We start from the raw sequence: 27,653 nt of genomic DNA on the forward strand, positions 1-27,653 counted from the left end.
GGCTAAGCGTGTTTGTGTCCTCCGCCGACGCAAGAACTAAGGGGTCTGGTAATGTGTGAGAATCAAGTGGCCTTGAACTCCTAATAGGTTGTGATGCGAAGGCTTAGAATATTTGTTGGGACAGTAGCAAATGCAACCCTAGAAGAGAAAAGTTATTTGATTTTATCACTTCAGCTGGTTTCATGGCCGAGAATGTACGGTGCGCCCCTACGTTGGTGAGGCCAAGGAGAAGTGAATTGCCATAATTCACTAGTTCAGAATAGGAATTATCCAAGATGATACGTATCCATCCTGTAATGAGAAAGCGAAATCCACGGAACATTCTCTAAGTGAGTGCCCCGCCTATGGACGCATCAAACATCAGATTTTTGGTGCTGATATGTTACAACTACAGCGGGTAGCATCACATCCACTAACGGAAATCCTGCGATACATAAAGGAATCCGAGATATTCCGTTAGGCTGCAGAATTGAGTACAATCGACCACTAGGGTCTAGTTGTCTAAGTTGTGTGAAACACACACTCATGTAGAGGAACCATGAAATGCGGACAACGGGAATCCTAAAAGTGTTGTAGAGAAAGATGAGGACCAGGACAATGAACTTTCCAGACGACCCAAGGCCAAGTCAAAGGGAAGGTAAGGATCCTGTAATCAACATTAAAGGGGAAGATTGTTTATGCTTCCTCTGACGGGAATGGTATCTAGTTCCGGCATTCCCCCACGAAGCTGAATTTGTTAGCATTGTCGTTGTCCCTTCTTAGCCTGGTTTCCTCTTGCGGGATCTTCATCTTCGCATATATCTTTACACTATTTGCTTTTCAATACATTTCAATATTGAGCAGATATTGAGATTTTGATTTTATTGTTATCGAAGTCCTGTCAATATGAAGTAAAGGACTGGAATGCGAGACCATAGCACAAAGGAAGGTAGTCTAGGTCTCGATGTATTAAAATCTGATCTAGCTAGAATACATCATATTCCTATTCATATTCCAGCGAGTTTGTATGACTTTTCACTTTCTTTGTAAGTCAAACCGCGGTATTTTGCGGTTATCTCTTGAGTTCACTTTCATTCAAATCAAACCTCCTGGAAAATGATATGAACAACAAATGTTTGGAGCCAACTACTTAATCTTCATTCTCATCATTACCATCATTCATATTCCACGAGATAGCAGCCGTTTTAATGAGACTTTTTAGATTGAATTGGAAAGAGTCCAATTCCCAGCTAAGGTTCCATTTCATTATTCATGCTTCCCTAAAAAGAAATGTGACTTCCCCGGACGATGCTCTCCAGCATAGTACCGCGACTGCAACTGGAGACGGCTCTGATATTCCATATCCATAAATATGAAATTCATACACCACATAGCGTGTAATAAAAGGACCATTGCTACCTACTCTCTGTGTCACTGAACTAGACCTTGGCTAGGGTTCCATCCGCTACAACTGCGTCCGCTACAACTTGCTCGTACTCATCTCGTAACGAATTTTCTGAATTTGTGGAAAGTTTTTCATTTCGAAATCATACTAAATGGTAAGTACTTGAAAATTCCTACATTGCTTTCGTCCCGCAACGCCGCTTTCCCCCCGTATAAGTTGCAGGAGATGTGGAAGTGCTCTTTTCATACAACTCCCAACTTTCTGTTCAGATACACGGATACCCTCAGACTCCATGAATCCACAAGTCTGGGAATTAGTTTGGAAAGCAATTGAAGCGGAGTCAAGAGTGGAAATTGTGCGCAAAAGTCACTCAATTTGATTGGAGAGTGTCCGCGATTTGCATAATTGGATCCTGTCTGGAAACGACGGAAAAGTGTGATGTCTTTTAAGGGAGCGCAGTGGAGTAAGACGGAATACAGCAAGTTATTCTTTTTTGGGCTGGCGAAGGGGTTGTTCACGCGAGATGTCATTCTGGTTGAGGACTGAGCATTGTCTGGTGGTTTGGCGGAAACTTATTTCGTCTGGTCGAGTCCCGACTGGTTTATTGTTCAGATGAAATCTGAGGATGGGAATGAAAGGATTCAGTGCTCGTTTTTATTAGTCCTTGGTGGATTGGTAACAAATACTAAACTTTATAGTCGGGAAATACAAGGTTGTCTACCACTTGATCATACAGTCCATGAATGCAAAGGGGGAATAAGGACTTCTGTTTATGTGTTTGGAGTGGGGAGGAGCATAGTCTCTGAACACTCTCGACGCTCCATATAACACGTATTATCTTAGAGAATTCAAAGGACTGCTCGACGCTTTCAGTGCAGTTTTAATGTTGCTGCAGATTACGATGAGTTTGTCCTGCAACATCCTGCTTGGTGAAAACTCTCCGAGTACTCTGATGGAGCAGAAGTTTTGACGATGATGCCTTCAGGTCTTTTTTTTACATGACTCTGAGGCCAATGACGATTGCTGGTTGTAGCTCCACCCATGAGATGTTCTGGTTATGCATGAGTGCTCCCTGAAATATTCTGACCCCGTGCTCGATAAGTCCGTTTGCCTGCGAATGGTATAATGTATATATTTTCGTCGCGCGAAGTTTGAGAAGAGTGCAGACTCACATTGTGTTCACTGGTTCACTGGTTCACGGTGATTGTTAAAGGTATACCAAAGATTGAGATCTACTCAGGATAAAAAACTGAGGCTACTGTCCCCTCTGTCTAGTCTTTGAACGGAACAATCTGACGTCATCTGGATAATATTTTAATACGGGTGGGATAACACCTGTATTCATGAGCTAGAGTCATGGTGACGGGGTCCACATGTGCATGATTCTACCAGCTTTCTGGAACTTGAGTATGCTTTAGTTCGGTTCTTATATAGCGATGGGTCTTGGGATGTTGACAACCTTCCTCATCCCTGACCAGAATAATTTTCTCTTCAAGGGGTGAGCTTTCAAGTGCTATCGACGAAGGATCTGCTGTAAAGGCCAACTTAACGTCTGGATGAAGAAAGCTGGCTAATATAGCATTGACTACAGCTTTCTTCGATGCCTCAACAACTTCGTTCAATGACTTCGGTTTTGTCTTATTTGATAGTATGATCTCTGCAGATCGATAATAGAGTAGGTGCGTCAGTCATGCAGTTACGACAGCATGTCTATGACTCATCGAGCATGGTTTGAGCCTTAAAAGTCAGCTGCGAAATTTTCCTAAACTTGATTTCGCCATGTATAGTGAGTTGTCGTATTCGCTGCTGGATGGATGAATCTAACCTTGATTTAACATCTCGTGAAAATAGGTGGCCCTGTCGTGACAATATGATGCTTGATCTTTTGGCCCTCAGCCTTTATGAATAGATGCGTACACTTCGCAAGAGGCGCCCCCGCTTGCCTAATTCCATGGTTGCTTTGCGTTGGTTTCATTGCGGAGATTGAGTATGTTGGTACTTACCTAAGTTTTCCGGAAACCGCTACGTCAAACCTGAAAGCAAACAAAATAAAAAATCGGCACCTAAAATGAGTACCTCAACGTCTATCAGCACAAATAACTATTTGAATTCGTGGCGTACTTCTAAGTTGATTCGTGGAGTCCTTCGCCAATAGGTGCATTTTGGCGATCCATTCGCTGCTGGCAGGTAGTTTTCTTCATAATCCCGGTTTGCGGGGCTGCCGAAGTAATGGTAGAATTGAGACGATTGGGCCGGTGTCTACAAGGAAGTGAGAGCCGGAGTAGTGGTCCATGACGTGAGTGTGGTTGAGTTGGTATTAAGCGATTTTCCTGCGCAGGTGGGATCACTATCTGTTGGGTTTTGAGACCGCGATGTTACTAGTTTTTCTGTTTTGACCTCACGCACTGATGGTAGCATACATCGCAGCTGTGTCTTCGGTTTCTTGAAGGGGATCCACCTCTGTTTTGCTTTCTGTTGCTGTCTTTCTTTGCATAGTGATCAGCATCAAGATTGACATTTAATCCTGAGACATGCGTGAGGATATTTCTAGAAATACAGATTAACTGTGCACGAGCATTTTTTATCTTTAGTAAATCTGTTGATCGGTTTGAAATGGCGATCACTCTTTGAATGCCTTGATTCGCTCCGGAACATATGGAATATCGATTATCGCATCTGTTGGTTGTAATAGCAAATGCTCTATGTTTTTGTGCTTCAAGGTTTTTAAAATAGTCAGTTTGTGAGGCAATTTTTTTATGAGTTTTTGCCAATATCTTGCTCCTCCTCTATCCCCTTGGATAGATGCCATCCATGCCAGATGTTTGAAATGCTCACACTAGGGAGTCTGTTCTGGGTCAACTCTAGAGTTCGTGAAAATACCATCTCGTATTTAAGAGATTCCAGCTCGGCTTGCTTATGCCTCTGCACAGCCTCGAACTCTCTCTTTCACCATGTGGTTCCCGACAGTAATGTTCTAAAGTAATCTTGTTATGAACTTTGAAATTTTTACGAGCCTCGTATATTCACGCTTCCCATCCCTTCACAGTATATTAACGCTGAGAGGTCCTAAATTCAACCTGTCTTTTGTTTTTATTGCTTCTACAATTACTATTCAAAAGCAATAAATATGTTGATCATTCGCATCTCAGTCTACAAGGATTTCAAGACCTTTTGATTTGGCATACACTAGCCATGGGCCTTTTCGAGATGTGTTGATTTTAAGGCATCTGTTAAGACGGTACGATGTTGGCGTCTATGGTGTATGTTCGGTGGTCATTGCGGCGGATGATTTTGTGCGGACTAGAGTACAGCGGTTGCAAAGGTCTCTGGATGGCCTCCATCCTTGTAAAAACATGTGTGCACAAACGTAGGCCTTTGAAAAAAACGCGAAGTTCTCCGGGATATGTCTCGAAGCGTTCAGTTAACAGTTTGCAAAGCTGCCGAAACTTTTCACGAAAGCGGAGAGGCAGGCGTCCGGATGATTCTGAGTGAAGAAGAGCTCTCTCGGGACCCTAAGACCCTAAGTGTCATGCCTGCAAAACATCGTTAAAAGTGGTGTGTAAGCCGTGCAAGACCGGAAATAGTAGATTGGGCCATGGCGCTTTTAGTTCGCACGAGAGAGCTATTTTTAGCTTGCGGTGGGTGCGTTTGATCATGCTATTCGATTGTGGCTGGTGGGGTGTAGGGCGTGCACTCGGCAATCCCAGGAGTTTGGCTAAATTCGGAGAACAGGGTGGCTTCGAACTGAGTAGCCTGGTCTGTCGTGATAGTTAATAATGCTCCCTATAAACCGATCCGCCCATCGATGAGGGCACTGGCGGCAATGTCTGCTTACTTGTCAAAAGCGGCATTGCTTCCGGCCTTCCGGTGAATCTATCCATGATCGTGACTGTATACTGGAACCTTTGGGAAAGAAGAAGCTTAATCAGATCGAAATGCAATTGATCGAGTCGTCCCTCCAGCTTGGTGAAGCTTCTGTGTAGTTATGGGGGAGGGGGCTTAGCCTGTTGACAGGGTTTGTACGATCGTTCAACGATTGAGATCTGGGCTCATGTCAGGCCAAACGAATTCCTAGGATATCTGGCGCTTGGCAAACCTAATGCTCGGATGTGAGAGGCTATGAAGAGTATCGAAAGCCATACGTCGTAGAAACGATGGCAGGTAGGGCCTGACTGTTCCCATATGGACATCGCCTTAGATGGAGATACCGCCAATTATGAACGCCTGGAAATCTGATCCATAGAGTCGTAATACAGATTTATTAGATATGAAATAATTGGGTGCGAGCTGCCGTGGTGCTGTCCTTTCTTCCTCGGCATTGAGTGCGTCGTGATCCTTTGTGTTGAAGAGGCTTATGACGCGTTGCCTCCATGTTGTCGCTTTCGAATGCATCGCGGCATGGACTGGTGTCCTCTTCAGCTGAGCGCCACATATACACGTACGTAATATAAAACTGAGACGTATACCACGGCTGATGTGTCACCAAGTTACTCTTACGTTCTACCATCAAGAACTCAATCTCTTTACGGTCGATTTCTTGGAGAATTGATTTATTTATTTATTTAATTAACGGACAACAAACAGATAGAATTCCAATTAATTATTGTCCTCAGGAGGAGGAGGAGAAAGCAAAAAAACTTATCCTACGTTTAAAATTACTTAAAGTAGGGAAGTTAAAAGGACCAAGCTGTTTTGCATTATAATTTCGGCAAAGCCTGGGAATACTCAAGGGTATTCCTCACAAGGGAATTGAAGAGAGCTAAGGAGGGTTGGATGGAGTCAAAATCAGAGGAGGAGCGAAGAATAAAGCTTGACAATTTTGCTGCTCGATTGATGACATCGAGGCAATGGTTGTCAAAGCGGAGCTTATTGTCGAAAGTGACTCCGAGGTCTTGAGTGGAATTTAAGCAGGATAAGGAATGTCCGTGAAGCGAGTAGGAGAAAGAAATGGGTGAGGATTTTAGGGAGTAGCACATAGAGTGACACTTTCTGACGTTTAGCGCTAAACCATTAGTCGAGCACCAACGAACCAGAGTGTCCAGGTTATTCTGAAGGGAAACACAGTCCATAGGCGACGATATAGCGGAAAACAGCTTAAGGTCGTCTGCATAGAGCAAACAGGGACAAGTAAGGAGGGGAGGAAGGTCGTTAATAAAAAATAAAAATAGCAAAGGACCCAGAATAGACCCCTGTGGGATGCCAGAAGAGGGGGAAAGGGAGCGGGAAGTACAACCGCCAAAAGAGACGCGGCAGGATCGGTTGGAAAGGTAAGAGGCAAGCCATAAAACAAGTGGTATGGGAACGTTTAGGGACGAGAGTTTGGATAGAAGTATCTTGTGATTTACAGTGTCGAAGGCTTTCGCGAAGTCAGTGTAAATGGTATGCACTTCTTGCCGTGAATTTAGACATTTGGCGACAAAGTTGGTAAAGTCAAGCAGGTTGAAGGCAGTGGACCTACGTTTAACGAAGCCGTGCTGTTCTTTCACTATGTGATGGCCAAAGTGGGCGGACAACCAGTCGCTGACATATCTTTCCAGGATTTTGGAACAGGAGGAGAGGAGGGAAATGGGACGGTAATTTTCGGCAAGCGAACGATCGCCACTTTTGTGAATGGGGATAATGAGAGCCTCTTTCCACAAGCTGGGAAAATGATTCTCTTCAAGGCTTTTGTTGAAAATAAAAGATAGGGGAAGGGAGATGGACTTACCAGTTTTGATCAAAAAGAGGTTTGGAAGACCATCGTAGCCAGGTTCGACCTTGGCATCAAGTTCGCCAATGAGGTATTCGACAAGGATAGGGGTAAGTAGGGGAATGGTAGGCGATGCGGGGCAGGCTACATCTACTATCGGAAGGGATCGGAGGAAGGGGGAGGAACATAGACTGACGGAAAGTAGCGGCAGAGTAAATCACAAGATAGTTGGGGGGAATTAGCTGAGAAGCCAGAGAATTAAATGGACGGAGGGGATAACTGGGCTGGGCAGTGGGAGTTGCGAATGTGGGACCAGAAAGGTTTCAGATTTCCGCGCTTTAATGAGTCTTCCACGCTGGACAAATATTCGTGTCTGGACTTACGTATTAAAGATTTGACCGAGGAACGAAGGGATTTGAAAAAAATTCCCCTTCTATAATATAAAAGATCCCGTCTCTTCACGCAAAGCGTTCTCCTAATTTCGATTGAGCGCTTCTTTTAATTTGCTTTCAGTACAAATCTGAAACTAGTATCGAGCCAGTTCCGTTCCTGCCACCAGCTTCCTTTTCTTATCTTTGTGGAAGTTGTGGGAGAAGGTTCGAACAGATAGGATTTAGTCTGTAGTCCTTTTGCCAGTGCCACAGGTTTTTGGATTCGGTGCGAGAATAGTCTCTAATAAGTACAGTGTAACTGAGTCGCATAGTTTTCTAAGATACACCAATGTATTCCAAACGAAGATGCTGGTGATACTGGGGATCTGTCGATGGCGGGGGCGTATTTGGGGCCCTAGTGTAATTTAGTTATCCTAATTGTCAGCCACGTGACAACCAAGACTAGTTGAGTGGCAACATCCTCCAGGCTAGTGGGGTATTGCAAAGACACACGGAACAGTTTGGACGACACGCTAAAAGTCACCCTCAACTGAGTTCAAGGTCTATGGATGATAGAAGGGAATGAGCGGCCGACAACCTGACCTGTCGAGGCTTCTCTTTGGCAATCCTTCGGTCGGCGCTAAGTCTGTCAAGAGCAGAAGAGTGAAATCTACTTGCACCACTTGACAGGCTCTGACTTTAAATCATGAAGTCTTACCGTCTACGCTAAATCAAGGAGCATTTGGCCCTCCTATAACAGAAATCGATCGATAGGATAACAATGGTTTTCACGAGTCATTGACCTGCCGCCAGACTCGGCACACTCTAAAATTCAACCTTGGTGTTCGTTGCTTCCTTTGGGATTGTCCAACTCTAGTTAAAGCCTGGCTGCAGCAACTAGGTAAACAACTCGTTCTTTGGAAACTTCAAAGGGAGGGAATTTACTATCCTACGGGCTGGTTCTGAAGATCTGGACCGGCTGAATTCTACTCTTATCCTTTCCACAGCAACGGTCTTAAGAGTTTACACGACGCTAATTCCGCGCCCCGAAGCGGCCGCGGTCTTGGGGTTAAATTCAAAAGAAAAAAATGAGCATTATATAGTAAATGTCCTTGAGCATCTTCAGACCCTTTTGGTCCAGTTCAAACACTAAGCATGCAGAAGATTTCGTTTCCTTCGAAGGCAGGTATCTAAGATCTGAGATGAGGGGTCACTTTACGGACAAGCAAGTCTGCATACCTTCGAACTCGCTTTTCGTGTGATACCACAATTTGTGAACGAAGACTGCCACCGGTTCTCTCTTATCAATATTCATCGCCTCAAGTCAATCCTTATCAAAAACTGCTTCCAGCCAATCGGAATTTTAAAAATCTCAAAACTCAACGACTCTCTGGTCATAACCTGACTTTTTATTCCTTTCCACGCTTCCTGTGCTATTTTCCGCTACATTTTCCAATCCATTAAATTCTAATAAATAAACCTCCATCCATTCTCTCCTTTCAGAACGATCGAGGCAGCAAACGGAGTGAAATTGACGAGAAGACTCGCGAGGAAATTCTCTCCTTGATAGCACATCACGTAACGGCTGTTAATTACATCTATCGTAATACAAAGTTTGATGGTCGTATTGAACATCGAAATATTCGTTTTGAGGTAATTTATATTCTTCAAGTGTCCAGGCGATACGTCAATAATCTTTTCAACAATTCTATTTTCCTTTCGTCGTTGGTTTCGTCCTTGATATGGTTGCTGTTATCGTTAAACACGAACAAAAAACAGGTGCAACGGATAAAAATCGATGACGACTCAGCATGCAAGCCCTCGTATAATGGACCGCATAATGCATTCTGCAACGAGCATATGGACGTGTCGAATTTTCTAAATTTACATTCGCTGGAGGATCACGGGGACTTCTGCCTAGCTTACGTTTTTACTTATCGGTAAGTGTATATATTGATTCTGGCTCCATTTGCATTCGTCATGCTCTGACTGTTGATGGTATTTAATATCGGAGAAAGCCATCGTCTAACCGAGTTGTTTGCATAATCCTGTTCGTGATGTTTACGTTAAATATATGAACGTGTCCTTTTCTTCCTTTTTCAAGCGACTTCACCGGAGGAACTCTTGGACTTGCTTGGGTTGCTTCCGCATCTGGTGCTTCGGGTGGTATTTGTGAGAAATACAAAACATACACCGAAACCGTTGGAGGACAATATCAAAGCACAAAACGCTCACTCAACACGGGGATTATAACTTTCGTCAACTATAATAATCGTGTCCCACCGAAAGTTTCACAATTGACGCTTGCTCACGAAATTGGTCACAATTTCGGATCACCTGTAAGTAGACAAGAATGGAACCGTCTCCCAGAACTGCGTGAGAAACGGACCATTTGTAATCTATTGTTGTGGAAAAATGAATAACTGTTGCGTTTCCATTTCAGCACGACTACCCCCAAGAATGCCGTCCAGGTGGTGTTAGCGGAAACTTCATAATGTTCGCCAGTGCTACATCTGGCGATCGGCCAAACAATAGTAAATTTTCACAATGCTCAATACGAAATATATCGAACGTGCTCGACGCTCTAGTTGGTAATCAGAAGAGGGATTGCTTCAAGGCATCCGAGGGTGCTTTCTGCGGCAACAAGATTGTCGAAAGCGGCGAAGAATGCGACTGTGGATTCAACGAGGACGAGTGTAAAGATAAATGCTGTTATCCGCGCATAATTAGCGAATATGATATGAGTCTGAACTCATCGGCGACAGGATGTACTCGACGAGCGCGGACACAATGCAGTCCAAGTCAGGGCCCTTGCTGTCTAAGCGATTCCTGCACGTTTGTGCCAACTCATTATCATATGCGTTGCAAAGAGGAGACTGAATGCTCGTGGAGTAGTACGTGCAATGGGACGACTCCTGAATGTCCGGAACCGAAACCGAAAGATGATAAGACTAAATGTAACAATGGCACACAACTGTGCATTAAGGGCGACTGCTCTGGATCGATTTGTTTGCTATGGAATATGAGTGAATGTTTCCTGACATCACAGAATGTACCGCACGTTGATAAGCGAAAGTTATGCGAGTTGGCATGCCAGAATGGTACGGATACGTCAACTTGTCGAAGTACAAGTGAATTTGCTCATCTATATAACTTACCCGAGGGCGGAATAAGTCTGCGTCCGGGTGCACCCTGTGATAATTTTCAGGGATATTGTGATGTATTTCTTAAGTGTCGGGCAGTTGATGCCGAAGGTCCTTTGGTTCGGCTCAAAAATTTACTGTTGAATAGGGAAACGTTATCCACATTAGCCCAATGGATCACGGACAATTGGTATGCTGTCGTATTAATGGGAATTGGATTTATTATCTTTATGGGAATCTTTATAAAATGTTGTGCTGTACATACGCCAAGTTCAAATCCAAAGAAACGTGCTGCCATACGATTAAGTGATACACTACGAGGTCCAATGACGACGTTACGACGAATGGTAAGATACTTACTTTGTTCTTAAGTTCATTTTATATTCCTTCCAAATGAAGTAGCGAGCTAGCACCGAAATAGGAGTTACCAATTTTCATTGACTCACTGTTCGTTGCGCTTTTTATCGAGTCACCTTAATATCCTCCATCAAAGGATGAATCAGATTACTAAGAGAGCGATAAGGTCCACCGCTCGCTACTTTATTTGAGTAAAAATCTTTAAGAACAGCATTGCATAGCTTAAGAGACTAGTTCGTAATATTTAAAGGGGGCCATCATATATTGTTGCTGAGAAACTGACATTCTTTCGCTTGCTAAAAAAATCCCCTTTCTATATGAGTAATTTTTTCACTCAAGCATCCATTTTTACCCAAATAAAGTAGACATCTGATCCAATCAGCTGAAAATGCTTCTCAAAAATACATCACTTAAACATCTTCCAAATACACCTTTAACAACTCGATAGTCCCAATTTAATCTTGTCCTCTTGCGAACATTATTTCCAATTATCTCGCTCCAAGAATCACATTTTCTACTTTTAATTACTTAGCAACGATTGCAACCATTCAAGAGATCTGGTCTATTTCTGTTTCACTGTTCTGGCACTCATTGAAGTCTCCTAATTAATAAAAAGAAACAAAACAAATTTAAATTCTTGGACGTAATTTTCCAGGATTATTCATTTGGTATTTTCATTGAAATTTTCCTCTCAAGACTGAAGGAGAAGGTGCATGGTAACAATGACTTCAATTCGATTTTGAAAAGGCGAAAAGAGCCTTGAATTCAATGTCGAGAGAGCTCGAGTATACATGCTCGAGGTTGTCAAGGATTTCCGTGGTAACATGCACAACAATGTTATTTTTATTGCCATGTAAACAGTGAATATCAGGAATCACTTTTTCTCGTCCTTTTTCAAGGATTTTTCCCTTCGTTGCCATTGACCTTTTCGTGCTGTGGGCGATCTTAAATTTGAAGAGTCGCCTCCTATGATATATTTATTATAATTAAATTAGTAAATTTGTACTTACTCACAGAATAAAGCTGCAGAAGCTCTGAATATCTTTCGGTCCATCGTTCTTATCAATACAAGATGGTCTTGGTTAACAACTAAGAAGGCAAGTTATACCAAAAAACTAAAGCAAGCTCCACTTGCAATTAATTCACTTACACCAGATTTTCCTGTCGGCGTGCGCTAGCATCCCTCTATACTAATCAGACTTGGGAAAGGGAAGAGTTCTTTTGAACACTTCAGTCCTTCTGATATCATTATTAAAAATTTCACATATACTTGGAGCGCATCAGAACGCGGAACGAAATAGGATTAGAGCGTGAAGATGAAACCGAAACGGACACAAACCTGGAATGGAAAATAAAAAAATACCTGCGTTACCGAGCGCCAGAAGCCAATAAAGTCGATCGGGAGGGCGGATTGACGAAAGATTCAAATGATGTTTCCCCTGCCTTAGATCTTAAAATGGCGCGGACACTGAAGTTCCCTCCCTGGCATCCTCTAGATATCCGTTGCTTAGTGGGAGTTACGTGGCCAGTTAAGAGGAAGTAAGGGGTAAAGAAAAGAATGTTGAAGTAAAGAAATAGTTAATGAAAAAAGGACGAAGACGGCTACGGTTTCGTACTAAACTCATCAGACGCTGCTTCACCTGTGCAGCATGACCGAGCCGCCTGCAGGTGTTGTACGCTCCCATGGTACGAAACCGTAGCCGTCTCCGTCCCTCTTTTCATTTTTTAACTTTAGGTGTTAACCCAAAGAGAGAACCATAAATAGTAGGAGCAAGTTGCTCTCCATTTCCTCTCCAGTCCGACATTAAATGAATGCGGACTTAGACTCCTCAATCGCTAAAAGAAGAGTTAATGGAATCCATGACGTTCTTATTCAAAGCAGGAGTAAAGAGGGAGGGAACTCTAGTGCCACTTGTTATGTTTCCCCTAAAGGCTCAAAGGAAGTTCATCTGTTTCGCCCGTAAAAATCTTCATTCCTTTCTGAAATAATTGGAACTCTAAAATAAGTCGTAAACCGGCACTTCAGGTATGAAAGGTTTTGTTGATTTTTTATATAAGAATATTTGGACACGCGATGATTCCGTGTATGTATAGCTCGTAGTTCGTAATTCCATATGGTTATCGCTTCATTCGTCATCCTTTTCCTTCCTTTGAACTGCTAATACACAAGCCGAGAAACCGGAAGCTAGACGCTTCAGGTATGAAAGATTTTGGGTATTTTTTTTATAAAAGTTTTTGAGTGGACATTTGTCACATTAGTATCTAACAAGTAATATATGCATGTGTTATGCGAGAATATCCACTTTCGCGTGAAACAGACATTCAAAGTCTTGAAGCGGCAAATTTGTTTGTAACTTTGTTAGTAATGGTGCAGTTTCCACCAAATTTGGTAAGATCATGCTCTATATTGTAGGATGAATTTGTTTTTAGGAGGAACTTAAGGGGGTCTTGCTGTCAATTACTAAAAATTATATTAATATGCTATTGGCATCTCTCTAGTCTCAGGAAGCTGACCAGAGAAATCTTCAACATCTGCTACAGGCAAAAATACTGGCAGCCATATAAGGACTGCCTAAAGAAGTACAAGTCGGCCATCAGGACCGCCAAGAGGCGGTCTTGGCTAGACTATTGTCAGAGCATTGAAAGCACTAGTGAATCCGCGAGGCTCAATAAGATTCTGTCCAAGGAACATAAGAGTCCATCCTTCCTTAAAAAGTCGGAAGGCTCCTGGACGGAATCTTCTAGTGAAACCTTGGAGCTGCTGGTGAAAACGCACTTTCCCTCCAGCGAGGAGGACTGTGAGTCAGAACCTCGCTTGGAGGGTTTGCGGCAACCCCAGCTGTGCGAGACTATCAAATCGGTAATTACCGGGGATAGGATCGGCTGGGCTATAAACAGCTTCTCCGCATACAAATCTCCAGGCCCAGATGGCATAATGCCAGTCATGCTACAGAAGCAGCAGGAAAGGGTTGTGCCGTGGCTTGTTGAGATTTACCGGAGCTGCATCACTTTAGGATACGTACCGCAGTCCTGGAGGCGCGCACGGGTGGTTTTCATACCGAAAGCGGGCAGGCGAGGTCATGAGTCCGCGAAGGACTTTCGGCCAATCAGCCTGACCTCTTTCGTGCTGAAGACCCTAGAGCGCGTCCTGGACATTCACTTAAGGACGATTATGGAGAGAACGCCTTTCTCTAAGTCCCAGCATGCCTACCTCAAAGGAAAATCCACGGAAACCGCCCTCCACGAGGTAATTGGCACGGTTGAGCGGTCGCTGCAGTACAAGCAGTATATCCTTGCTGCCTTCTTGGATATAGAAGGAGCTTTCAACAACGTCAGTAACAACGCCATCAAGGAAGCCTTGACCGGTATTGGATTGGAGGGGTATCTCACGCATTGGATTATATCCATGCTGAGTACCAGGATAATCCAGTCCGATCTGGGAGGCAACCACTTGACCAGAGCGGTGAAAAGAGGCACGCCCCAGGGTGGTGCTATCTCACCGGTGCTCTGGTTAATAGTAATGGACAAAATTTTACGTATATTGGACAGCAGCGGTGTGAAGGTAGTGGCGTATGACGACGACTTGGTGATATTAGTATCAGGGATGTTTCTGTCCATTATGAGCGACATCATGGAAGGAGCGTTGCGAAAGGTGTGCCTGTGGGCCGCAAGATGCGGACTCAGCATAAACCCAACCAAAACGCAACTGATGCTATTCACTACCAAGACAAGGATACCTGAATTCCATCTACCACGGCTGAATGAACAAAGATTGGTTCTTTCCTCTAATGTAAAGTATCTGGGTGTAATCCTGGATCCTAAGCTAAATTGGAGGTTGAACATAGAACTGAGGGTTAAGAAGGCCTGTATAGCCTTCTATGCCTGTAAGAGAACCTTTGCGAAGAAATGGGGTCTCCGGCCGAGGATGGTTCTCTGGATGTACACCGCTGTAGTGCGTCCGATCCTCACGTACGGATCTATTGTATGGTGGCAGGCTTTGAAGAAGAAATACAATAGAACGAAGCTTAATAGGATTCAGAGAACCGCGTGTGCAGGTGCTACGGGGGCTCTGCAGTCCTGCTCGGCAGATGCTCTCAATGTACTCCTGCATCTCCTCCCCCTAGACCTCCACATCAAATATGTTGCAGCGTGCAGTGCCGTCAGACTACGTGAGTCCGGATGCTGGGCAGCGAAGTCCTACGGCCACAGCAACATTCTAGATGAAATACCTCGAGAAATCTGGGCATCCCCCACGGACTATGTAACACGCAAGCTGAACTTCACGAGAAACTTTGCTGTGGATCTTCCAACCAGGGCAAAGTGGAAAACCGGCGGCGTGTTGCAAGACTATGACATGGTATTCTTTACGGACGGATCAAAGATGGCCTATGGAGTCGGCGCGGGGGTTTTCTCGAATACACACGGTGTATCCAAGTCGTATGGTCTCCCAGGTTTCGCCAGTGTATTCCAGGCGAAAGTACTGGCGATATTGGAAGTCTGTCGATGGCTGGAGCGTGATTCGAGCCCCAAGCGTAACATAGCCATTCTGACCGACAGCCAAGCGGCCATCAAGGCCTTGTACTCAACGACGACATCTTCCCGGTTGGTGGGGCAGTGCAGAGACACACTCAACCATCTGGGCGGCACGCTCAAGATCACTCTCCTCTGGGTTCCCGGGCATAGGAACATAGAGGGGAATGAGCGGGCTGACGGATTGGCCAGACAAGGCTCTGCTCTTGGCAGCCCCCCGGGGAATACAGTCGGTGTTCCGCTGGCGGCTGTCGGGGGCCGAGTCTACTCGCACTGCCTAGCAGCCGCGGGCCTGAGATGGCGAAGGCTTACAAGCTGTGCCAAATCAAGGAGAATTTGGCCCGCTTATAACATAGCCCGATCACGAGAGCTCCTGTGCCAGACGCGTGCAAATGCATTCAAGATTACGGCGGTCTGCACGGGGCACTGGCCCATAGGGGACCATGCCGCTAGGCTCGGCTTACCCCACAACTCGCATTGCCGAAGCTGCGGAGAAGGAAGGGAAACCCTCATGCACTTTCTCTGCGATTGCCCAAACCATTCTTTGGGGACCTCAGTGAGATTTCTAGCTGCAGGGTCGGAGAGCTGCTTTCCTTCGTGAATGCTACGGGCTGGCTCTGAAGATCCGAGCCAGTTGGACTCTGCTTCCCTGTTCCTATAACAACAGTCACGGTCTTAGGAGTTTGTGGCATCAAAACGGCGCACCAATGCGCTAATTGGGCTCCTCGGAGCGGCCACTGATACCTACCTACCTATCCATGCTATCATCAACCTTATTTGAACAGATATCGGAATGGGGGGTATTTCGGAGTCTAGGCACAATATAGCGGCATCCTCTTGACTTTTTTTCGGATTTTTCGATTGGGTAGTTTCCGAGAATGAGTCCCTAAAAGAAATGATCAATTTTGACCCCCCGTACTCTCCGTGTTTTCAACAAATGTCAAAACTAAGGCCGGCTTCGGGAAGTACTAGCCGAGACCTTTCATCTAATACCCCACATGAGTATATTTGGTGAAAAAAATGTTTACCCGCCTTTTGCATGTATGGAGGATCGCTCTTTGCGTATTTAACACATCTGTGCACTATCGAGCAATTTAGGGCGATATGCCCGAAGTTTTGGCAGTTGTAACACTGCACTTCTTTCACTGGTTTGATCTTTTCGAAGGTAATCTTTTGATGAAGGATGTATTTTAGCTTGAAAACTTCACTTAGTTCTTGGGAAGGCTCAAAATTGGCTATAAAGAGACCAGATTGAGATTTGATAGGTAGCGAAGGATTTCCCCTTTGTTATCTTTGATCTTGTTTGATCACAAAGTTTGCAACCAAGCGAACTTTCAGAAGCGGATACTCTGAAGTGAGTTCGACCATAATGTGGAGACCGCGGCTAATTATGGACTTAGTTCGGACGGATGAAGGCGTTCTTGTGGTGGCATTAAGCCCTTGCTCTTTTATGAGCGAAAAAATTTTGGCACGGTCCCCTATGGATTCCACAAAAACGAGGGTTCTATTACCCCTCGTGTTTTTTAGGGTCGCCTTTAGGCCTTTGCCCTTTAGTGATTTCAGTAGCTGCGGGACATTAATATTATATGCCGTAATTGGAGGAATTTTCTAGTTTTTGGGGTTTAAGGCACTAGCAGAGGAGGCACTGACACTTGGCACTTGGGAAGCATTTACACTTTTAGTACTTATCTGTTGCTTTTTGGCCTTTTTCCGCTGACAGACGAAGTTGAAAGGATCTTTTTGTTGCTTCTCCTCGACGACCTCAAGACACATCTTTTCTGCTTCGGGTCCCTGCTTTGGCTCACTTGCGGGCTCATTCCGCGATGGGCGGACTGACCAAGACGCTTCTTGACATGGCTTGCATAGTGGAGGAGTTAGCTAGTACTTCTGTTGGTTTGGTGAGGGTAGCAGCGGGCTCTCCCCCATTCATAGCGGGAAAAACTGTCGCCAGTATAGATTGCAGGGATTTCACTGTGTCCCTAAGTTCACTGATCGTTTTCGTCAGCATTTCGATTTTAGTACGCTGATTCTCATTTTGCCGCAGTACATCATCATACTTATCGCACATTTCGCCGAGTTCGCAGGCCTCTGTACGCATTTGTTGCTGTTTTTCGAAGTCATTGTCATCAGATGGTGTGAGTAATGCCGAGACCATGTCATTCTCGGAAATATAGTTAATAGGCTGGGCATCATTGGTGGTTTTGCGGCGCTTAGGGCTGCTTTTCTACGAACTTACATTACCTACAATTGCAAAAATCTGTTTTTAAAAACCGTCTTCTAAGTTTATGAGAGAAAAGGAAATTAAATTTTGAAAACTGGTCAGAACAGAGTGCCTAAAACTTTGTTGACGAGTCACAACGTCTGGCGACAGTCTGGTGGCAGTACAAATCTCTGCTTCTAAAAGCTGGCAGTTGATAGCGGTGATGAAAATTTTCTCTGGATAGGCACAGGTGCAGATTGGTAGGAGTCGACTGTCTTTGACCCTGAAAAAAAGCATCTGCAGTCAGATGCAGAGTGACCAAGTGGACAGAACTTCATTGTGCACCCTTCGGGTAGGAGCAAGGTAAACAAGTTTTGTTCCTTCTGTATCCAAAAGAGTGATCTTGGATACATCTAGTTATTTACTCCTTACTTCCTAGAAGAGCAAACATGGATCTATTGCGGAGAATGTTGTGCGTGTTTGCTTCCACTAAGCTTCCCATAGAGAAATTTTGAAGCATCATTCGTTCAGTGATTCCATTAAGATCCATTAACATTAACCCGAAATTAATTTCCAAGGAAGCTCTGCCTTTGGCTCACGCTGGAATGGGGAGCTAGAAACAGCTCAGCAGTGTCTGTTGTTATGACAGATAGTGTCATGTGCTCGTAGCAACTCACAGCCACGTGGGCGCACACCAATGCACTGCATTACATACAAGACACTAATGCCAGCCCTTATGCGCGGAATTTTGTTCGCGCAACTCCCGTCGCGATCGAACGTAAGCAAAAATTTTCTGTCTCCATAAAATTTCAAAGAATGTGCTGGAACATGAAACTCCTGTGTATAGTCTTCTTGGTTGACGGACAGAGATGTCCGTATGTGATAAAATACCAGATTTTAAGAGGTATCAACGGTGGTTCATTGGAATGTAATCAAGCAGTCTTACCTGGAGATCTACGTAAAAATGCCCGTTTCTTTAGTCCACATTGGAATTATAAATTAAAAGAATTAATTGCCCCATTCCTGCCACTATGCGCAATTAGATGTGATGTTAGGAAGCAATAACGGCGCATGAAAAGCTGCCAGTGGATTCGGAAAGGCCTTAATATCTTACCTGATTTTGGGATTCGCATCAGGAGTATATCATTCGAATTAGAAGTGGATGCATGAAACTGGAAGTGAATCTGTTGGGTAAGGTCTTGCTGAGGTTTATGGTGTCTCGAAGGCCAGTTTTATCCAACAATACCGCCAATTATTGGGCGCATTAATATTTATATTTTTTGAAAAATTATTAAGAGTATAGACGGGTTTGACTTTGAATAGACGCTTCCAAGCACCGTTTTCATTAAACTAAATTTTTTCCACTTAACTACCTTTTCTACCCGAAAAATGACTCTTCAGTTGCCAACAACAACGGTTTCAGAAAAGCTTATGCCTGGCACTGTTCTACAAGTGCTTTATGGTACGTCTGGAGATATAGACATGTCTCTGGGTATCGTCTTCAGTTTCTCTGAATTTCAGAGGATATGAAGTTATGCTGGCTTCCATCTTACTTTATTAGCAGGTTACCATTTTCTATCAGTTTTCATTTGTCTTCTTTCCCTGGACCTAACCGATCCATCAAATCAGGGGTTTTCTTTTTGTTACAATTTTGTTGATCCATTTCAATCGATCCTAATTTTTATGTTTTTTTTTCAATTACAGCGAAATCATCCGCACAATAGAGGTGCAGGACCGCGTAGTATACCGCCGCCAGGACATGAACGTTCCAGAGGAGGAGGCGGTCAAGATTGGAATGGTCGAAATCCAGATCGAGGTGGTGGCGGTGGTAATGGGGGACGCCGACCGCGCAATGGCGGCAATTCAGGACGACCGGCGAGTAGCTCAAGATCAGCGGGACCACATAATGGGTATGGTGATGGAAGAGGTCAACACTATCCACCGAAAGGTGTGTTCTACAAGCCTGTTAAAACCTAATGACATATTAAATGCTCGCATTTTCTGATAATTGCAATTTAATTTTTTCAGTTGATGATATTTCATAGAAGCAATTTCGTTAATTTTTACTTTGATTTTTTATCCGTTTTGAGTGGAGAATGTAACAAGAGATTCATTGTCAAGAGCCCGTTTTGTTTTCGTTCGTATGTTTCATGTTTCGCAGAATATCTCGTTTACAAATCAATCTCACGTAATTTAATTTTTGTTCAGCACATCAGGAACTAGTTCTTTTAGTTGAATTTGAACGAACCAACAAGATTATATGTGAATGTGTGCATGAGCGTCTTATTTGATTGTAAACAGAACACATAAGTATAACTTTTCATTGTTGCTTAGTTGTTAATCTATTTGGCAACTAAAAGATTTTTTCTACTTAATTTTTAGTTTCCCAATTCAAATACAAATTGACATTTTGATTATTACTAAAAACTTCCTACCCTAACCCAATTATTCGACGACTCCTCGATACTCGATTCAAAAGCACTTGATCTAAATTTGAAACAAAATACTCTCTTCATTCAGAAGCTTAGTATTGATAGTGAGTACATCCTCAAACGCAACGAAACCATGAACTATTTATTATTTGCCTCCCCCAAAGGGTGGGGTAATTTGAGCATACAACACCTAATTTTGCCAAGCGCCACTCCTAACTCACTGCCCTAAATTTGATTCATGCAAACTCAACTGTGAAAACAATATCCTTTCGTAATTTTTAATTGGCTTAGCTGAAAGTTCTCCAGCTAAACTAAGCAATGCAACAGGAGCAACAAGGACAAAGTTGGCTCGGAGGCCAATTGTAAACTATTCTGAAAATTAGCACAATTAATTAATTGGCACTTACAAGAGGATTTAAGGGGGGCCTCCTGCCTGTGAGAGCTAGTATAACAGGATTATTTCTGTAATTTTTTTATTTGAGATGAACATCAAGAGATATTTGTGGGACAAATGTGAAAAGTTGAGTGCTTGCGTTGTTTTGTTAAGTTTGAGGGAGTGCGTCCTCCTACATTTCTTACTAAGAGCCTTGTTCATTCAATCCTTGAACTTCATTTCAAATTTCAAACGTTTTGATTAGGAGAGTTCACTTTAATATACACAAAAGGATCAGTGCTGAGTAGATTCCTATTTTGATTTGAGGGACCACGTAATTCACACCAAAATATCAGTCGTAATAAAATAGGATCCTGTTTTTAAAATGAGCGAAAAATGACTTTGACTAAATATTTACAAAAAAATTACGAAATTTCTCAGTTTTATTGTCTTTTTTTTCGATTTCTGGCTTTTAGAACTCACCAAGCGTTTTGTTGATAGTCTTTATATATAATTTTTGAATTTTATAAACAATTTTTTTTCCTCTAACATAAATTTATTGTAAAAGAGTGTTTGTAATTGTTCATCTAATTATTGATATAGCCTTGTGTTTGGAGTCCTTTAAAATAACCATTACATAATTTTTATTGACTTACAATTAATTGTTCATGGTTTAGATAAGTTTTTTTATAATAAAATCAAGTTTCACATAGAACATGGCACATTTAACATTTCCTTTGAAGGACTTATTTATTTGTTAAATAATTCTAGTTTTTATGGCGTAATCATTTTTATTGGGGTTCGTTTCGTTCAAAAGGTGATTGTGTGTAATATTAAGTCGATTGGGTGATATTTTTTTTTATAGATTTAGTGATGATAATTTCACGTGTACATAGGTTACATCTATATGGGATAAGGGTGAAAAAGAACATTTAAAATTAGATTTGGTGATCGTAATCATTTTCAAAGTGGAACGGTCCTTCGGGTGGGGACAAATTATTTTATGTTGAATATAGAAGTTGCACTCAACGCACGAAGAAATCCTTTATTGATGTAATTCGACAAGGCTCATTATTTGTTAAACTATATTTTGATTGTTATTGGTGAACTTTATACTGAGATTATCCATAAAACCCAACCAAGGTACAGCTCGTGACATTCCCCTGCGTTTCTGCTGTTCTTATATGATCTTAACGATAGAAGTAATAAAAATTTGTTGTTTCTTTTCCGTTGGTGTGGGTATTTTATTCTTGCAAATACCGATATTTCGGGAACCACTTGTTCCCTTCATCAGTGCAAACAAGTGCATCATCAGTGCAAACAAGTTGTTTGCACTGATGAAGGGAACAAGTGGTTCCCGAAATATCGGTATTTGCAAGAATAAAATACCCACACCAACGGAAAAGAAACAACAAGTTTTTATTACTTCTATTAATTAATCGTTGGAAACACCGCATAATTTCACTCTGATCTTAACGATGCCACAGCATTATTTTTCTCAGGACCAACAATGTTCGATATGATCTCATCTACACTCGCGGCAGTCCTGATGACCTCATTCATTTCTGAAATCTAGAAAATTATTAGCAAAATATCTTTTCGGTCTTGAAACAGCTTTGGGGTGTGTAGGTTTTAGTATTTTCTGCTATCACGTCTGCAACTCTCGCAACTCGTGAAATTTACTAATATGTCCTTCTAACTTAACTCTAACTTGGAAAGATAAACTATCTCGGTCAAAAAGCTCTCGAAATTCATTCAGAAAATTTAAAAGAAAGGATTATTGACCAAAATATATATTGTTCCCTTCGAAATAATCGACTGCAATAGACTTATGATCACAATCCTTGAAATATTTTTTTTAACTGGTGTTTGGTATCCTTGTCCTTCTTCGAGTTCTCCATTATTCCCTTCTGGTTTGTGAAACACGTTACAGTTTTTCAACGTGATTGAACAGAAAAAATCTCATGGAATCAAATCACATGACTTCAGAGCTCTTTGGACGGACAGTATTCGTTGCATGTTTTGTCAAAAAATGGAGAATATTGGTGGCATTCAGCGAAAATGTGCTATCGTAGTGAAAAATCCAGAAGTTGTTGGTCAAAAATCCTTTCGATTTTTTAAAAAATTATCTCATACGAACTTCTTATCTTCTTATTCTTCAGCCTTTGTCCCGTTCACAAGCGGGGTCGGTTCGTCGTGATCGGTTTCGCCATTTGGTTCTATCAAATGTGTGATCTAGATGCAATTGCGATCCAGTGTATCATGTCACCGTTGTTTCGTCCAGACTTTTGGTCGCTTACTATCAACTTCGAATTCTCGTTAGCGCAAATTACGTGACCATCGAAGACACCTCTCTCGCATTTTTCCACGATTGGTGCAACCCCATATCGATCACGGATATCCTCACTTCGGATGTGATCAAAATGTGTCGCGCTACTAGTCCACCGCAACATCTTCGTCTCCATTACCGCAAGACGCCGTTCATTGTCTTTTATAGTCGGCCAACACTCAGAACCATAGAGTACGACACGAATCTCTTATAACACCCAAATAACAGTTCTGCTCTTGGATCTACTGTTTTCAACCTTCTCGACTTCATCAAGGTAGTCACGGTGTTTGAGAAAAGATTTTATAGTCCATTGAACCCCTCAACATCGTCCAGCCAAGGCAGTATGAAGAACGTCACCGATAAATGGAAAAAAAAGTATCGCAATCTTATCGGGCTTCGTTTTGATTATATGTCCGGATAATACCTATTAGTTTTTTTCCGGAATGGCGCTCTTGTGCAGAGCACTGGAAATACACTCCTTGTTTATGCTATCGATAGTTTTTTCGAAACCGTGGAAAAGGAAAGGAGAACTCAGAACGGAGACCAGTCAGCTTTGAGCTTGGTAGTTAAACTCTGTCTGAAAGAGGCTTCCAGCACACAGTAGAATGTTCCGTGGATGCTGTCAACATTAGTCTTACACCCAATTAGAATTCATGCGAGAAAGTTTGTGAAAGTCTGGAATTTCCTTTCCATTTTCAGGATCCTAACATTTTGGAGAATCTCAATGCCACTCGCCTCACCATATCTTTCTTTTCTTTTCTTGCTTGCCAAAATTAAGCTTTTTATTGCCTAGTTTAGATAATGACGCGACAACTCAATTAATAATTAGCCTTGAAGCGTGTTAGAGCACTTGATTCAAGACCCAGTAGGAGGCAATGTGCTCAGCATTGCACACGCCCGTGATTATTTCTCTGATTGAGATTTTTATTTTCCGTGTGTTAGGTTTTGGGTCGTTAATAAGAGAAATCGGGGCTGGGATGAAAATGGTGCGGTCTTTCATAAAATGACTCGGCGGACCTCATTGTTGTTATTTATTTATATATTAGTTCGGCTCAATTCAAATTCGAAGCCATCTATTGAAGGACCATAACACGGTGCGAGAGCAAACAGTTGTCTCCAGCGTAGTCGAGATGTTTGGGAAAAGATGTCCTATAAAATTGATGAAAAGAAGATTTAACAGAGATCCTAACTACACACATTGATAGAAAATAGCTGAAGTAATAAAAACTTGTTGTTTCTTTTTCGTTGTTGTGGGTATTTATTCTTGCAAATACCGATATTTCGGGAACCACTTGTTCCCTTGTTAGCACTGATGAAGGGAACAAGTGGTTCCCGAAATATCGGTTGTTAGCACTGATGAAGGGAACAAGTGGTTCCCGAAATATCGGTATTTGCAAGAATAAATACCCACACCAACGAAAAAGAAACAACAAGTTTTTATTACTTCAATTAACTAATCGTTGGAAACACCGCATAATTTCACTCTGAGAAAATAGCTTACTCTCTGTTCATTGGACTCCAAGTTATCGAATTCAGAAAAGCCATTAGGGTCGACAACTTAATTGCGCTTAAGTGCGCTGATGGAAAAAATCATTTTGCTTCTATTCGGTGTAACAGTCCAATCTGCAGACTATGGTCACTAGTTACATCATCCACAAGAGATGGAACTTTCCCGATGTTATACGATTAAACATCGCTTCAGCAGCTTATCGTCGTGGAAGTGAAGCCTACCTAGTGAAGCCTAGTTCCTTTTGAGAGTATGTGGGAATCCTCTCCCGCAGTAATTAAAGAGCTCACAGGTCTCTACGTTCATCGAACCGAAATTTTTCCTTCCTCGCTCGGAGGGAAGATTTCGCAACCCGCTGGCCTAAATTTCTACCTCTTGCACTCGCTTTGTACCACAAATAGGGAATACTTTGAGTGGATTCCCAAATCTCCACGGGTTTCGAGGTTGATGATTTAGATTTGCGAATGAACGTGGGCTCCCTTTGGCTGCTTATAGCATTCGCCACTAAAGGTGAAGAAATTTTCTTCAATGGAAATTCTCCTCGGTCATAGGCTTGTGGAGTCAACCCGCTCTCAAACCACCATCTAGCATATCCAGGCATCGATGTTTCCGTTGGTGTTTTTTTCGTTCGATCCGTCATCAAGTGGATGTGAACTCAGGACTCCTTCATTCCTTAAAAAAACATGTGTACTTCGATCAAGCTTCGGTTTGGACAAGGCGGGCTTTGCATTCGTTGAAATTCGAAATCACGTTGTGTAATAGAGCGGTCAATACCCTGAACTACTTTCAATCACTTTACTTACAAAATGAAGGTAAGACAGGGTCTGATCAATTGATGATATCGTCTTTTGTTGCCGGCAGGACGGAGGAGAGACAGGGTCTAATGGATTTTTTCTGCCCTGACGATATCGTCTCGTGGCGTGCGTACTCGGCTTCTCCTTCTTTGGTGGACCTCTACACTTCTAATGGAGGTGTTTTTGTTTGCAATTTTACGCTATTTTTACTTTGGTGAGAAATAAGGGCGATAATTCATTATTATGACATTATCGATACTTTATTATCATGACAATTTCAGATAAAGGGAATATGCTCCTAGGGTTTACAGGATTTTACTAATTGTCATTACTACGAATTTCCCGTCATACAGAGTGGTATTCTTCACATTCGCTGTAATATATTGAATAAGTTCATTAAACAATTACCAGAAATTTCGTAGACAAGGGTTACCAAACCTTGTTATCTGCCTGGACTTCTGTCTAGGCACTCAAGACTTCAGACACTTTGGAAAGGCCTTAAAAGATAAGTAAGGTCGTAGGATCTTCAAACTTTCTAGGCCTGAACGAACAATTTCAGGGCATTCTTAATAATTAATAATCATAAAATTGTATCCCCTACAAAGTATTCTCCTTGGATGGCCACACATTTTACCGTCCACCGCTCCCACTGTATGAACGCCTTTTGGAAATCTTTCAGAATGCTCCTCACTGGAAGGGATTTTTCTTAATGACCTCAATATCGCCTGACTCCTTTCATAGTCCTTTTCATTTTTTAGAAACAACGAATTTTATTGGGACAAAATTTGGTGAATAAGGTGGCCGAACAGCAATTATCGTTACAGTTTTTCAAGTAATAATCGTGAATGTAGAACGAAAATGCATATATGCATATGCATATGTTTATACACATCTAATGCATCTTTTTTTAAGATTCTGAGTCTGTCTGCCTGTCACACGCACTTTTCTCCGAAATGAGTGAAAATTTATGCGCAATTTTAAGGTGGGGCTCCCCATACATATAAATGGGGGAATATAGTCGTGTGGGGTATCAAATGAAAGGGCAGGACACTGCCGCTAACAGAACTGAGCGATTTAAATATCTCGAGCCAATGCTATCAGCCATGAAGAACTGTGTTATGCTCCTCGCATAGGGGAACACAAAACCTTTTATATCTGAAGCGTCAAGCTTCCGGTTTCCCGACTTGTTTTACAGTTTCACGTTAATATCTCAGCAACAACATAACAGAAACGAAAAATTGTCTTGTCTCTAGGAAAAATTTCGTGGTAGGCAATGTTCCTCCAGTTAAAAAAAAAACATGATCATAACCCCCCCTTTCACCTTTGCATCCCGGACTCCAAACCGCACTATAATTCAGTGTTTCCAGGCACACTCCAGTTATTCGGAGTAGAAAAGATTAGCTATTTATCTGGGATTCCTCCTTCTTGATTACCACCTAGTCGTCAATGATAATCCTAGGGTTTTGCCGACGTAGGGATTGGGCGCCCTTGTCCTTATCCATGGGAATTTTCGGTAAACAAATGCGAGCAATCGGTTCCCTGAGAATCTCGTCGTTGAACCCTTCCAGTTATCGCTGACCTTAGCAACGTATACATTTTGAAAGTCCCTGGAACATTGGTTCTCGCATGTTATTACGTGGAATACGTGGAATCCATGGATCATCTGGGGGAAATCAAAACAGGGCGTACATTCGAACTGTTCCCGTTACCTTTCCCTGGTCTTAACACTAGTCCACATGTCCGGCGCTAGTTTGCCGCTAACGGAGTTACCATTCCTCAGCACCACCCGTAGCTGACTCCTGGCCACTACACTGAAGGGTTTTTCGCCGTGCATACTTTGTCGGCTGACCGCTGCTGCTTCACCGTTTGCAGAGGTTTCCTGGGTTTCGAGCCCTTGCACACCCTGATCCTTTTGCTTCTTTGTTCAACATCATCTTGAGATCGCTTGAATGCAATAGGTTTCGCCTTCTGCTGATTTTCCACACGTTTTTTATTGTATTTCTCGGCAATCGCTAGGTATTTAGCGAGGACCTATTCATTCCTCTCGTCGACAGTATCGGCATTTTCATTTTTCGGAATCTTGCGCAGATATGAATGGCCTTCTGATACTGGCTCTTGAGTAGAACCGCGTTTCTTCACTTCCTTTGAGGGATCCCGACGTCGGCGCTTTCGAGGTAGGAGTATGCGGCTGATACTCACTACATCCAGTTTTTCGACGATGATTTCCAAGCTGTGAACCGCTGATCCGTCTGCCGCCTCGCTCCCGAAGACCTTTGTTATTCTTCATTACAGTAGTGCTACGGCTGGTACCGACTGCACTGCCTTCCATGGCAATTATCTCCTGATCGGATTCCAGGTGTTCCTCCTGTGATGATATGCCTGGCATCACCACCCCTTTTTCTTCTGCCGTCCGTTTTTTGTTTGTGTTTGTTGAGTCCATGATTTGGTTTCATGACTATTCGGGAAAAGTGTCCACCAGGGTAAACGTCTTACTTCAAATTGAAGGTTCCCAAAGTATTTATGACCCTTATACTAGAGACTAAG

General features: G+C 42.7%; 1 protein-coding gene across 3 annotated transcripts in view; it reads left to right on the plus strand.

The window, feature by feature from the left end:
* LOC119650694 (disintegrin and metalloproteinase domain-containing protein 10) overlaps positions 1–27,653 on the plus strand; it is a 299,715-nt gene that overhangs the window by 270,380 nt on the left and 1,682 nt on the right. Inside the window, exons 6-11 of one of the 3 annotated variants that reach the window (XM_038053674.1) lie at positions 8,948–9,097; positions 9,224–9,384; positions 9,549–9,783; positions 9,888–10,934; positions 19,379–19,622; positions 19,703–21,201. In XM_038053674.1, coding sequence (XP_037909602.1) covers positions 8,948–9,097; positions 9,224–9,384; positions 9,549–9,783; positions 9,888–10,934; positions 19,379–19,622; positions 19,703–19,719 — 1,854 coding nt within the window. In that variant the 3' untranslated portion in view covers positions 19,720–21,201. Of the gene's footprint in view, positions 1–8,947; positions 9,098–9,223; positions 9,385–9,548; positions 9,784–9,887; positions 10,935–19,378; positions 19,623–19,702; positions 21,202–27,653 lie in introns of those variants that run through there. The other 2 variants (XM_038053675.1, XM_038053673.1) reach the window with 2 other exon arrangements.

The sequence above is a fragment of the Hermetia illucens genome, chromosome 3 (assembly GCF_905115235.1).
Source record: "Hermetia illucens chromosome 3, iHerIll2.2.curated.20191125, whole genome shotgun sequence".
Classification (NCBI taxonomy): Eukaryota; Metazoa; Arthropoda; class Insecta; order Diptera; family Stratiomyidae; genus Hermetia; species Hermetia illucens.